The sequence below is a fragment of the Sinocyclocheilus rhinocerous genome, unplaced genomic scaffold (assembly GCF_001515625.1).
Source record: "Sinocyclocheilus rhinocerous isolate Xijiao unplaced genomic scaffold, SAMN03320098_v1.1 scaffold1534, whole genome shotgun sequence".
NCBI lineage: Eukaryota > Metazoa > Chordata > Actinopteri > Cypriniformes > Cyprinidae > Sinocyclocheilus > Sinocyclocheilus rhinocerous.
The window spans coordinates 194,900-210,150 of record NW_015638992.1 but is presented as its reverse complement, the minus strand read 5'-3'; the positions used below and the strand labels follow the sequence as shown (position 1 = coordinate 210,150).

At 38.0% G+C, this 15,251-nt stretch overlaps 1 protein-coding gene across 1 annotated transcript; it reads right to left on the bottom strand.

The window, feature by feature from the left end:
* Positions 1 to 5,248: 5,248 nt before the first annotated feature.
* On the bottom strand, positions 5,249 to 6,843 carry LOC107750939 (relaxin-3 receptor 1-like). Its single transcript, XM_016566518.1, has one exon. The coding sequence runs from the start codon at positions 6,669 to 6,671 to the stop codon at positions 5,472 to 5,474; it is 1,200 nt and encodes a 399-aa protein (XP_016422004.1). The 5' UTR covers positions 6,672 to 6,843; the 3' UTR covers positions 5,249 to 5,471.
* Positions 6,844 to 15,251: the final 8,408 nt, after the last annotated feature.

Genomic DNA, 15,251 nt, shown 5'->3' with positions numbered 1-15,251 from the left:
TATGACCCTTTTAATTAATAACCGTGTGAACAGAATAGTATGTATTATTAAAAAAAAAATACACTGACCTTTTTTGAATTTCTAAGAAAATTAGTTTGAAAGACTTTGAAGGAATTATTGTAAAATTATTAGAAATGCAATTGAGGTACAGGAACTATAGTCAATTTAATTTATTTATTTTGTTGTTGTTTTTTTAATTATGGTCTTAGGCCTATATGTTGTGTGTATGATGAGTTATTCATACCTAAAATACAATTTGTTATTAAATAACAGTTTTTAATTTCATTTCAATAACGAAAACTAGTTTGAATGGCTTAGATTTATTGTAAAATGATTAGAAATGTATTTGCTTTCATAAAATTTGGAAAATATAGACCGTTTTTGGCGTCTACAAACACAAAGGAGCAAAAGCCACAAGTCATTTTTTTTACAATCCGATAACTCTAAAACTCGTGTAAAATGTCATGTAAAATCCACTCCCTCTATGCTCCCATTCAGTCATGATGTTTGCAAACTGCCCTGTTTTTATAGAGTGCAATCTGTGTGTGAGGTGCTTTGGTCAAGATAAGTAAAATAACTATTTAATTGCAGTGCATTATCCTTCATTTCAGCAATCGCTGAAAACAGCAGGATTCAGTGGCGCTGAACCTTCTGACACTCTGGTTTTTCAAGCAAGCTTGTCAAAATGTTCTCTATCTTTCCAGCATCTGTCACTTCGACAGCTTCTGAAACTGATTTTCTTCTGGCAGTCCAGCGAGAGAAGAGGTGAGTAACTGCATGTCATTGTCGGGGGTTGTTGGGGGTTAAGGTTGGTTCCCCCTCTGTAAAAAACTGCGTCCCAGGCCCCCTCTCCCTCGCCGGGCCCTTGGAATCGTCCTAACCTTCCCCCTTGTTACGGCGCCCCTGGGCCTGTGCGCCGTTTTGATGGTGATCCATTGAAACATTACAGATGTGTGTTTTAATTATTAAAATATTTATTCGTTTGAACGAATGAATGTTTGTTTGATTTAAAGGCTTGTTCATAAAGATAATGGCTGCGTCCGAAATCACATAGGCTACTAAGTAGCCTACTTCTTTTGAACAAGTATACTTTGCGACCATTAAAAAGTACGTTCTATAGACCTTATGTATTAGTATTTGTATCGTGAAAAGCACTATACAAAATAAACTTGAATGTAGCCCCGCCCCTTTTCAGAGCAGCGCTCGTTGTCTTCTGTCGTTTGAATTCTGACATTTGTTATTGGCTCAGAACATTGCAATGCTCATGAAAACTTTCCTCAATTCTACAATACATAAGTCCACTTAACAAGCGAATCACACTTCAACAGTGATGCTATCCACCTTATTTTTCAACACAAAAGTAAGCCGTTTTCTGTGAATGTGCAAGATGTCCGGTTCATTAGCCACTGTAGGGAAATAGCGAGAAGAATAATAAAGTGCAGTGAAGGGTAAAACTGTTTGCACTACAAACCACTGTGTTCATAATTAAGATAATACATTAAAATAATATAGTACGACATGCCAGTTTGAAATATCAAGCAGCAAAACAAGCTCTTTTGTACAGCTCAAAATAGCTGGGAGCAGATGAGACCAGAAGCCTCACAAGTAAAATTTACAAATGGAGAAACCATAAAGATGGCTGCACCCTTTTTTCTCAGGCGCATTAGGTCTATATAGTGTGAATGTAACCCTAGTGTATTAAGCCATGTTGTCATTGTCATGTTACCTACACGCAGTCGTGTTGTGTCACTACCATCGCCCCATGGGATAGTAAAGTGCCCACTGGATGCGCACTCTGGTCATCTGGGTACTTTATAGACATAATATTATATTATAGACATAATATTCTGTTCACATACTGGTTTTTTGCTCTCTATAGGAGGTAAATATGCAATTTCGGATGCAGCCAGTTACTTTCGATGAATCGTTGTTTTTTAAAAGGAGTTGGTTGAGTATTTTGACTCCTTTATTTCGTTCGTTTTTGAATGAATCGCCGTGTTTGAGCAAATCGGTTGAGTGAATCATTCAATGGTTCACTCATAAAATAACTTGTTTAGTTCCTGAAAGAATCTGTGGTTTGAACGAATCGGCTGAATGAATGATTCAGCGATTCACTTATAAATACATCACTATTCACAGTCACTGTGCAGCTTGCGAAAAACATCCCCACCTATAATACACAAAGAATGCTGCTTTTTAATTCAAAATTATAAAATATAATTATAAAAAAAATTACCAATTGTTCTACTGGTTCATTACAATAGAAGGCAACTGTAAAGAAAGGAGCGTAATGCATGAAGCTGTTAAAATTGTGCTTTTTATTCAAGATGTCACAGTGACATACAAAGAGGCCAGTCATACGTAATTGTCTAAAATGGAACTGGAAGACATTTTTACTGTACATTAGCTGTGCTGCTTTCCAGTTTTACTGGAATCAAACCAAAGCCTGTGCATTTGCTATGCTGCTTTATTCTGAAGTCCATGAAAAATGTAGGTTAAGCTTCCAGCACAGAGTGTTCAGCAATTTCGTCCAGAGCTCCAGGTAACAGGCAAGCAAATTTAAGATTCACCACAGAATCCGGAAATAAATCAGCTGCAAGCTCTGCTATAAAGCAATGCCATGCCACCTGTTTTTAATTCACAGGCACAATCCCAATCTGAACATTTATATTAAAAATAAATTAAAATATTAGCAAGATCCACTGCACTGGAATCTCAGTGGTTAGATGTGCTTTTTATTCTCCAGTCACAGCTGTAAAACCTGATTTAAATGCAATCTAGATGACTGAAAATGGATGCAAGGATGAAGAACTGTATTGTCAGTTGACACACATGATTAATAAAGAGCCCTTCATGAGCCGAGTTTGTGCTTCTCACATTAAATCTATTTGAGCATGAGATAGATATGCAGAGACTTAACCAAGACTGACAGCTCACAATGATGAACGTGAGTCAAGAGGTCATGCTTGTGCATATGGCAGTGAACATTTTCTCCAAAAAGACACCTTTGAACAGAATTGTGTTATTATTCTGTTTGCATGAAGCTTTATGGCTTTCATCAAGCGAGAAATGTGTCACAGAAACCACATCATCACATTCCCATTCCTGCAGCTGACCTGATACAAGCCAGGCTAATGTAAATGCATAAATAATAACAATAATAACTCCTTGGCAGAACTTAAATTGGATGTGGGCATCGGAAAAGTTGGAATAGTCTTCGTTTATTGGCCTTCCTGTCATTCCAAACCTGTATGAGCTACTTTGATCTGTGTAACACAAAAGAAGATATTTTGAAGAAATATTTTCTCATGAAATTAAAAACACACCATTATAAGATTTACTGTACCAGTGCTTGCTAGGAACTGGAAATTACTGGCCTCGTTTCAGCAGAGAAAATGATTTGATTTAAGTGGATTTCATTGCATGCAATGAAATTAAGTTGTTTAAAAACTGTTGCATTAGCTTATTTATTTTTTTTATGTTGTTTAATGTTTATCAGTTAAAAAACTGGTTATGGAAGGGCAAGTCAATTCCTTTGCATTGTAGGATATAGTCATTTGTACAGTGTGCTCTTGTTGTACACTGTTTTTTGCAAATGTTTTGTGTACAAATTTTCATACACAGTATACAGTATATGAATCTGACACATTACAGCAAAGACTAAAGAATTTGTATCATGCAATGCAACTTGAATATCAATAAAGACTGCAGAAATTGTTCAAAGTAGAAATTGTTTGCAATTAATATGTGTAGAAAAAAGAGCAGTCATAAGACTTCCTTTCACTGGTGCAATCTTACTAATTATCAAATCACGTTTTGATCACTGGATTCAGATGTTGTGACATAAAGCACACTTTTAGAGCACTTGACAAAACATTTAGCACCTCTAATAACAAACTCCACTTTATCTCGATTTCATTCACTCTGTCATTGGAACCAAAGAAAATAAATAGGGGAAAGAAATGGAGGATTTGCCTTAAAACGTTTTTTATTTACATTGAGCCATATACAATTCACCAAAGTGAACCATTGCACTTGACTCAGATGATGTGTCAGAAGTGGATTCATATGTGAGAGAAACACACTTAAGTTTTTTTTCCTTGAAAATGACATTGCTTTCAAACTCCATCAAAAAGAGTCATTCTATTCAGCATCTGCTTTCAGCAGCATTGAACTATACTGAACTATACAAATGGTTCAAGGACAGTTTAGAAAATGCTTTCTCTCCTCATGGCTTTTTCCTCTGAAGGTCCGCAAAGTTCATTCAATATTTTCCCAGAAAGAGAGAATAAACTCGGTCACAGTGAGTGAGTTGCAGTCCTGAAGCTCAGCTTTTGGAAACACTGCATATCCATGGAGACGTTGGTTGCTTGAGATGTTTGGGGTGGTCTGAACAACAAATGCAGTCCCATGCAGTAGAATCACCTATCATGGTCTCGTATCACATTAGCAGTCAGGAGTTTGGACACACCTTCTGATTTCCTATGATAACTATTATCAGTATTTTCCAATAATGAACCCCACATTTTTGGTGCTCGCAGAAGAGGGAGTCATCACAGTTGGCTCTGTTGAAAATGATGTGACACAAAGTACAGTGTCATAAATGTACATTATTTTAAAATGAAAATATAAACTTTTTTACAATGATAACAATTCTGGAAATGTGCCATCGCACTGTGAAAAAGAGTCCATAGAGAGGTCATCAAAACCATGAAATAGTACAAACAGAAATGTGTGAATTCTGTAATGAAGGACGAACGTGTATGCTGAACACTTGTTGATTTTACATCAATATCTCCTTCAATTCACCCATTAAATAAAAATACATTCAAATAAATAAATTCATTTAATTTTTAGTCATTTTTGTTTCACCCTTACACTTTTTAAGAAATGTTTCCTTAAATTTGTATTGAAAAAAAGAGAAAAAAAAACTACAAAATATTAAAATAAAAATACATTTAAATAATTTTAAATAAATACATTTAATTTTTAGTCAATATCTACTAATTTTCTTAATAATTTTTGTTTCACTCTTTTGCTTATTAAGAAATATTTCCTTAAACTTGTATGGAAAAAAACTATGAAATAGTACTGGGAAATAAATCAGTAGAACATTTTTTCTCAAATTAAAATTTTACAAATAATTAAAAATAAAATATGTTTTTGCTTCACCCTCTGCTTAAATGCACCCAATAAACAAACAAACAGACGTATATATTCGTAAACATTTCCTTAAACTTGTAGGGAAAAAATAAAGAAAAAACATGCCTTGAAGTTTTTGAGATCGTGAGAAGCACGACAAGTGCGTCCAAACTTTTGTGTAGTGATGTACATGTATTATATGCGCCAATGCGATTCTATTTCAAGTCAGCAATGTCTGATATTTGCAAATCCACGTTGTTGCAGGGGTATACAAAGATGCATTCAAAAGTTCAAACGAGTCTCAGTGGTTGTTTTCCTCGTTGGTAACGTCACATCCCGATCTCCATCTGCACCACGGACACCGCAGGCGGACCCTCCGCCACCTTCTTGCCCCGGTACACCAGCTTGGCCAGGTTCCGGGTGGACGGAGTGCCTCTAAACAGCAGTTTCTTGAGGCCGGTGCGGTACTCCTGGCGGATCAGACAGTACAGCACCGGGTTCAGGCAGCTGTTGGTGTGCGCCAGGCACACGGTGATGGGGAACGCGTAGGCCTGCGCGTTGTAAAACGCGTTGCTGAACGGCACCAGATCGAATTTGATGAGCACCCCCCAAAGGGTCAGCGCCTGGTTGGGCAGCCAGCACAGAAAGAACGACAGAACCACGATGGTGACCGATCTGGTGACTTTGGAACGGCGCTTGTGCCGCCCTCTCTCGCTGTCCGAGCCGGGAATTCCACTGACGCGCCGCCGCAGAACGAAGCGCAGCAGGAGGAGGTAACAAACGCAGATGATGACCAGCGGAATCACGAAGCCCAGGAGGACCTTCTGGGTTTGATAGAGACCCAGAAGCAGCTGCGGGTCCCAGCTACCGGAATCCGAGAAGCGCACGAGGCACAGCTCGTCGTCGGACACCTGCGCCGTGGTGGAGTAAACCGCGTGAGGGATGGTGACCACCACGGACACGATCCAGATTCCCAAACTGGCCCACTTGACCTCGGCCGAGGCGGTTTTGGGACTTTGCATCCGCAGGGATGAGGACAGGGAGCAGTAGCGCGCAACGCTCATGGCCGTCAAGAAGAACACGCTGGCGTACATGTTCATAGTGGTGACCGAGCTGATGATCTTGCACATCACCTTTCCAAACGGCCATCTGAAGTCCAAAGCGGTGTCCACGGCCCAGAACGGAAGAGTCAGGACGAACTGCAGGTCCGTCACGGCTAGACTCATGACGAAGCAGTTGATGGACGACTGCTTGAGTCTGTGGCGTGACTGGAGCAGGTAAAGCGCCAACAGGTTCCCGACGAGCCCCAGAGCGCACACGGTCAGGTAGACGAGCGCAATCACGACGCGCATGGCCACGCTCGAGCTGTCGCCGTAGAGCTCCGGCGCGGACTCTTTGGAGAGCAGCTGCAGCCAGCAGCGGAGAGACAGGTTGTGGAGAGCGGTCCGGTTCGACAGCGCATCGCCCTCGTCCAGTGCCGGTCCGCACGCCGCTAAACCCGGTGCCAACGCGCTGCTGTTCCCCTGCATGGCACGACTTTACGCACCCATACGATTTCTATAAGATTCCATGTGCTACGCAAATGTGTTCCTAAAAGTCATCCTACAGGTGCAGCATGTGATCCTCATGCGCGTAAACTCTTTATTCCTATTTTTAAGTACGGTTGCTGCGTGAATCTGAGTCGCAGCCGCTCCTCTCTCCTCTGACTCTCCGCACCTGAATGAGCTCATGGAGCATCACGGGGCTTTATATAGGGGAGACTGACTGCTGTCACATGGGGACGTTTGCACTTGCCATTGAAAAAAAAAATGTCATTAATGTAGTTTATTTTTATTTAACCTGAAAAGGCTGTAGGCTTATAATAGGTTTTGGATAAAAAACATCTGCCAAATGAATAAATGTATATTCCACAAAACTGAAATTCCACAAATACCTACTGTAGAAAATGTACAGTGTAGCTGGCATAAAACACGTCTATGAACTAGTTTTATTTTACTTTTTGTGTTAAATTATATATATATATATATATACATACATACATGCAAGGAGATGGACAAAATAGATTTTCTTATGCATCTGAGGCCGGGGGGATGTGTTTAATTGTCATTAAATTATCACATAATGATTATGTATATAATTTTTCTTTAACGCTATGTACTATATGTTACTTTTGGCTCTCTAGTGGTTGAAGCACAAGTAACCTGCGGAGGAACATTGTTTCGGTCAGTATGTGAGTTGTGCTGCGGCTCTGCTATTCTGCACGGATGAATCTGATGGCTTGAGGCGGATGATCGCATTATCAGTGCGAATGTCAAAAAGAACATCAAAACTCTAGCAATAAAGAAAGAAAGACTGAAAAATATGCCTCACAAACAGGTAAGCAGCTGATATGCCATAGTTGTTTTGACTTAGGCTATTAACATTGTTTTAAAATCATGGTACAAAAGTTTGGCAATGCCATATAACTGCTTTTCATATCAGATAACCATGGCAACTATAATTGGCAAAGCTACTTATAGGCAAATAGACCAATATTTTAACTGGTTTAGAGATTGCCATTGTTAGCAACATAAACATAGTTTTGTGAATCTCCTCAATGCACAGCAAATGTGATGCTCTGCATGTTGATTCATGTTTTATTATGGGTTCTTTTGCTTCGGTTCGAGGTTTAATAGTTGTGGATTCAAGCTATTTTGAGGCATATAGTAGTAGCCTGACCTGCTTATGATGTACGCACAGATGAATGAGGAAAGTATGCAGTTTCCCGGGAAATCCGTCCCAACAGCTTTGAAATGTAAATAATGATTACATGTTTACCATAGTGATTTTGGGGGCAAAAACAGGGTTTGGAAGATGGTTTATGATGTTTGCTCATTGTTTAAATTTGGTTAAGTTCGAACCAAAAAAAGTTACATAGTGTAGCATTGAACGAAAAATAATATTTATTTATTGTTTGGTTGTTGAAAAATTACCCAGACATGTTTTGTAAGATTCATGAAAAAAACTATTTCTGTAGCTGACAATACATTTTAAACACATTTATTTTAATGAAGATGTTTATACTCAATGTGGTTCATATTGTAAAATAATCTTCTCGAAACATTCTTTTCAAGGCATTCAGCTCAAGTAAGTGTGAATAAACAGCAGGTTCCCATTGTAACAACATATGGTATGTGGGTCAGCTTGTGTTTCATAACTGCTATCTTTTTTTTTTTTCCTGGTCAGTGATGGTGGAAGTGTTCAATGGCTTTTTTTTAGCCAAGACTTTAAAGTTTGTCTCTACTCAAACTTTCTTTAAAAATAATTTCACTCTGAAAAATATTCACTATAATATAAAGTGTGACAACTAGCCCCAGGCTCTGTAAGAACACCCACATATAAAATTAAGCCCTAAGCCCATGCTAGAATCGTGGGCTTGACTTGTTAGTGGTTGAAACAGCCTTTTCTGGCTCAAGCAAAGTAATTGGAACACATATGAAATAATTTATTGAATTTCCAGACAACTAGCCCCAGGCTCTGTAAGAACACCCACATATAAAATTAAGCCCTAAGCCCATGCTAGAATCGTGGGCTTGACTTGTTAGCCTTTTCTGGCTCAAGCAAAGTAATTGGAACACATATGAAATAATTTATTGAATTTCCTGATTTTTTTTTTACTCTTGGGAGACTCATACAGAAATGAATTAATCTGTCCTCAAACAGTTTGTCCTGAAAATCATTACTGTGTGCACGTTTAATAAAACAATCTAAGAATGCATATTCCAAATATCTCAAACAAAGTGAATTTTCTGGTTAAAAACAAATAGTTTCAAATCCACTTAATTGTGATAAAAGCAAACTAATATGCATGATTTCCATCTTTAAATCACTTTTAAAGTCACGTTTAAAACATTGTATTCCCATGAGAAGTTTTGAGACTCGTGAATGAGATGGTGTCTGACTTCTCTTGAGTTTGCTGGCCATCAATATTTGCATGTAAAAATGGGTCAGTATTCAGACTTCACACAGCGTTAGAGAGAGAGATCATCATCAGAGCAGGCAGTGATCTCCACACGCGTTCAGCTGTTCTGTCCGTTCTCCTTCTCAACATAGCTCTGAGGAAGAGTCTGTAATCCAGAACACACCACTCGCCCTGGACTCTGAGAGACAGTGATTGATCATGGTAGAGGTGGAAGGTCAATCGACTTCCCTCAAGGTGAGTGATGTTAATTGAGTTCATTCCAGGACAACTGGCGTCCACTGTACAGATTCTGAGATATTCAGTCTGGGATTGTCTTCTCGAACATTTAGTTCAGATGAACCCTGATTAGCATAGACAACTAGTCAATATATCCTGAAGAATGTGAACAGGATCCTAATAAATAATCAATCTAAAGGATCCTAATGGGATCAAACAAGAATCCTCCAAGTATCAAATTAGTAGTGGATAATTAATACTTTTTTACACAAGTTATTATGTAATCAGTGGGCATTTTTATAGTCCCAAAATACGATAATTGAAAATATATTCATTTTATGGTACACAAATGAGCCAAAACCTCCCAGATGTAGACGAGCTTATTTCTTCATGGGAACAGATTTGGAGAAATGTAGCATTCATCACTTGTTCACCAATGGATGCTCTGCAGTGAATGGGTGCCGTCAGAATGAGAGTCCAAACAGCTAATCACAATAATCCACACCACTCCAGTCCATCAATGTATTGTAAAGTGAAAAGCTGTGTGTTTGTAAGATACAAAGCAGTGCTGTCAAAATTAGCGGATTAACGCAGGCAGTTAACGCAAGGGCCTCAAAACGCAAAACGTCTTTACGACCACATCAAACAGGAGACTTTTCAGACGCGCACTACACTTTGCCTCAGCGCTAGATGCGAGTCAAACGAGCGCGGAAACGGTACAGGTGATGAGGAGCTTCAGTAGAACAACAGTGAACTGCGGTCAGATGAGATGTTGTCAGGCCATATGTCAGTAAAAATGAATGTTCCTGTCTTGTCAGCCGTTATACTGTGCTCGTAGCGCATGCTCCTCAACTGCACACACAAATACGGCGGTGCATGCTGTAGCCTCCATCATTTCATATTAAAGAAATGAAACTACGAATGAAACTACGAGCATGTGTGTCAGATCTGTGTCACGTTCAGCAGCGGCAGCTCTTAAAGTAATAGCAGCCAAATAACCTAATAACCAGCTGCTGTGATGTCTGTTCATCAAAGAAAAAAAGAGGAAATCAATATTTTTTGTAGATTTAAGGATTCGTCTATATTTAATTTAGAATTTAGTGTTTAATAACTTTGTTAAATTTCTGTATATTTTCTACTTTCTGAAGAGCACAGGTAGTTAAGTCTGACATTTATTATAATGGGTTTATGTGAAGATTGTTTTAGAAGTTGTTATTTTTTTTAAAGTCTAATAAATGTTAAAATTGATAGCTCTGAATGGCTATAGTCAATGGTTAAATATTAGCGGAAAAAACTATTTCACAGAGACATCAGTAGAATTGGTATCAATAATACTTGCCTTCAAAAAAGATGCCATTAAACAAATATTAAAAATATACTTTATGTTCATGTTGTTTCTACATTAATCTGAAGATTGAATGTGCAATTATTCCAATATGAATGTATATTTAAAAACTTTAATGGTAGGTGGGATCCATAATGTTGCTTTCTTCAGTTAAAAAGTCATCTTGCCCGAATCAGGAGAGAAATATGCACAGATCAAGCACTGTGTGAGAAGAGTCTAAAACAGTATTTGTCCTGTTCAGGTATATTCAGAAATCATGATATACTCTGTAAAATAGTTATGCAACCATACCTGATTCAAATGCATTGTGCATGATTTTAGACTAGGAGCTTTAATTAGGAAAACTGCACTTCTGGTTATTTGATATGCACGTCTGATATGAAATGAGATACTTCTGCTAATGAAAAGATTAACGAATAACCTCTAAAGATGGATATCTTTTAACAAAATAATAAGTAAATCTCTATAAACTCCTTGCTTAAAGCTCAGGTCTGGATAAATAAAATAAATCGAGCTTTTGCGAAATTAAAAAGTGATTGTGAATGTGATCCACTCGACCTGTGTCGATCATGAGTTTTTCAAATCAATGTCAAGGAAACTTCCCACGCAACACCCACACGAGTGACACCGGAGGTCATTTAATTACAGCTGGAAACATCATACAAATACAAAGAAATAGGAAATAAATACATTCAATTGAATTCAGTCAAGGTTTTACCATAATGTTGTAAAATTTGGAAACCTTTATCTTGGAAAATACAATTCCACATACTCATTTACCTTCAGTACTATTCTCAATGCTTAAATTATGCAGTTTGTAATGTAAAAAAAAAACCCACCAAGAAGTAAAACTAAAATGTAAAAGCCTAAAGGAGAGCTGTGCAGAAAGAAAACAAAGCAGCTCATTCTGTCCAAGATTGTGCTGTATTTCCTGGAGCTTCAAACAGCAGACTGTGTGCCAGCGGCCGCCTGCGGTGTAGTTTTGATGCAAAAGCACTGACCTCGTGTGAATCAGGTAATTGTTATTCCTCGCCGCCCCTCCTTTACCTCTAAAGCGCACCACATCAGTAGCTGCACCTGAAACTCTGGTGCATGTTGGAGCGAAAGGTGATTTTTAACGAATGGAAAGCAGCACGTGCCCTTGACCACTCCTGATGCGCTGATGAACACTGAGGTCTTGAGATGTGCAATACTCCACGGGTCCAATTATTCACATATTCTGATAGTCAGGCAACAGCTGCTTGGAGGCTCATGGAGGTGGAGCGAGAAAGAGCAATGTAACACTAAACAGACTGTGAGTGTAGTTTATGGAGCAACAAAAGTAAAAGTTGTTTAGCATTCAAAAGCCGCGTTTGACCGTGAGTCAAAACGCTCAAGGGAGTTCTGTGCAGAACAAAATTACAAACAGAAACAACCCTTGAGATAAATATTAAGGGCGATACATTAACGAACGTCTGGATTTAACACCCAGTTGTAGGTCGGTACATTGAGCTTGTGCGACTGCTTGATTGTGCTCAAATGAGATGAGCCCTGTGCATCAATCTGAGTTGATCAAGCGGCCGATGCGAAGCTGATCTTGGCACACCGCTTGGCAGGAGCGTCTGCTTTTGATGTGATGTGCTGTGTTAGGCCAATTCCCATTGATTAATCTCTTCCCCAACGGCAACGTTTAAAACACAGGCCAACATTTGACTTTCGTGCAAATCTGTGGATGCATATGCTCACTCACTGATGCATATTGCACAGAAAACTCTTTCTTGTTGGCTTCATGCAGTTTATGCAGGGAGTAGTAGCACTGAAAACAATTCATGTTTACAAATGTTAAGGCAGTGAACGCTTGAAATAGTCATTATCCGCTTGAATTGCCAGGTTATCTGCGTGAAATTTTTGTACAATATAGTTTGTTTAAGATACATTATTTGCAAGTAAACTTAAGCATCTATGAAATATGTGCTTTACATTTTGAAATTTTTTTTTTTATGAACATACTTTTTGCATAGTCTGTTGCATCATTATTTGCATTATTTATTTTCCGATTTCAGTGTGTTATTGTGGTATAATCTATTCAGATAAACCTGCAACATTTTGCACTATTTTTTTGTGTTTTCTGGACAACTTATTGCATAGCTTGTAAAATTTTTTGAATAATTTTTCCATTCCAGTGTATTTTGGTATAACCTATTCAGATAAACCCACAATATTTTAAACTATTTTACATGTTTTGTTTTTTTTTGTATTTTTCTGTACAACTTTTTGCATAGGCTGTTGCATCATTATTTGTATTATTTTTCCATTACAGGCTGTGGTATAATCTATTAAGATAAACCTGCAACATTTTACACTATACTATTTTTGTGTGTATGTTTTCTGTACTATTTGTGTGTGTGTGTGTGTGTGTGTGTGTGTGTGTGTGTGTGTGCGTGTGTGTGTGTGTGTTTTCCGTAACTTTTTGCATGCTGCTGTATTATTATTTGCATTATTTATTTTTCCAATTCTTGTCTGTTATAGTGGTATAATCTATTCAGATAAAGCCACAATGAAATGCCAAGTAAAAGTCAAATGCTTACAAATGTTGATGGAATGAATGCTTGAGGATTAAATAATAACTAGATTTGCCAAAGTTTGCGAGGTTAGTTGCATCAAATCTTTGTACGATATTCTGTGAGCATTTGTGCATCTGTGATTTGTATTTTGTTGCTGTTGTTGTTTGCAACATTTACCCTATTTTACAATTTTTTTTGTTTTCTGTACAACTTTTGCATGCTTTCCAGTTTCAATATATTGCTGCAGTATAATCTATTTAGATAAACCCATACCTAAATGCTAAAAGCAAAACAGACTGTGGTTGGTTGCTTTGCATGTCAATCAGACGCTCACTTCCTGTCTGTGGGTTTCCTGTCTGGAAACAATTTATGTTAACAAATGTTCATGCAATGAACGCTTGAGGATGAAACAGGCACTAGATTTGCCAGATTACTGTATTTGCATGAAATTTTTGTGCAATACTCTTACAATACAGTTTGTTTAAGGTGCATTATTTGCAAGTAAACTAAAGAATCTATAAAATATATACATTTTCGAAACATTTTATATTTTACAGTTCCGGTCTGTTATTGCAGTGTAATCTATTCAGATAAACCTGCACCTAGCAAGCAAAACAAACAGCAGTTGGCTGCTAACTTCCTGTCTGTGGCCGGAATGAGCGGCGATACCTTGGTCAAACGTCTGTTTCAATGTTCGCCATTCCGTGACATCACTTCCTGTCTTTCTCATGATGCGTAATCCACCTCAGTGTGGCGGCATGGCCCGTGATGGGATCTCCGTGATGATGCTCGCCGTCTCTGTAGCTGTGGTTGTGATGTAAAGGGTCCATGTCGGCGTACTCGGGCCTGAGCCGAAGCTTGCCGTGAGGGGAAGAGGACACGTCCACATCCCTGTTGACTGAGTAGCCAGGCTGGATGCTGTACACCTCCATCACCGAGCGCAGTGACCTGGACTGAACTGCGGGTCAGGTATAGGGGAAGTCCCAGAGGAAGCAGTTAGATGCTTGTTTGGTTATATTAGGATACTGAAGTACGTGCCCACTTTTTCAACAACCCCACTTTAAAAACAAATTGACATATTAAGCCTTGTTTTCAGAGAAATCTAACCAAATTAATTGAGGTTCATGCTTAGAGAAAAAAAATCCAATCGGGTAAGAAAAATAGCCATATTTAAAATAAAAAAAATGAAGCAATATAATTTTTATATTTACCCTATTTGCATTTTTTAATTTTTTCCCATTAAACCCTTACTAAAATTTTTTATATTTGTCTAAATACAAACCTTAATATCATAGGTCATTTTGCTTCTCAGATAAATGTCTTATTTCAAGAATGTTAACCTATTTTTACTGAAAGGTGTGTGTGTTTTCTGTGTTATTTGTGTGTGTGTGTGTGTGTGTGTGTGTGTGTGTGTGCGTGTGTGTGTGTGTGTTTTCCGTAACTTTTTGCATGCTGCTGTATTATTATTTGCATTATTTATTTTTCCAATTCTTGTCTGTTATAGTGGTATAATCTATTCAGATAAAGCCACAATGAAATGCCAAGTAAAAGTCAAATGCTTACAAATGTTGATGGAATGAATGCTTGAGGATTAAATAATAACTAGATTTGCCAAAGTTTGCGAGGTTAGTTGCATCAAATCTTTGTACGATATTCTGTGAGCATTTGTGCATCTGTGATTTGTATTTTGTTGCTGTTGTTGTTTGCAACATTTACCCTATTTTACAATTTTTTTTGTTTTCTGTACAACTTTTGCATGCTTTCCAGTTTCAATATATTGCTGCAGTATAATCTATTTAGATAAACCCATACCTAAATGCTAAAAGCAAAACAGACTGTGGTTGGTTGCTTTGCATGTCAATCAGACGCTCACTTCCTGTCTGTGGGTTTCCTGTCTGGAAACAATTTATGTTAACAAATGTTCATGCAATGAACGCTTGAGGATGAAACAGGCACTAGATTTGCCAGATTACTGTATTTGCATGAAATTTTTGTGCAATACTCTTACAATACAGTTTGTTTAAGGTGCATTATTTGCAAGTAA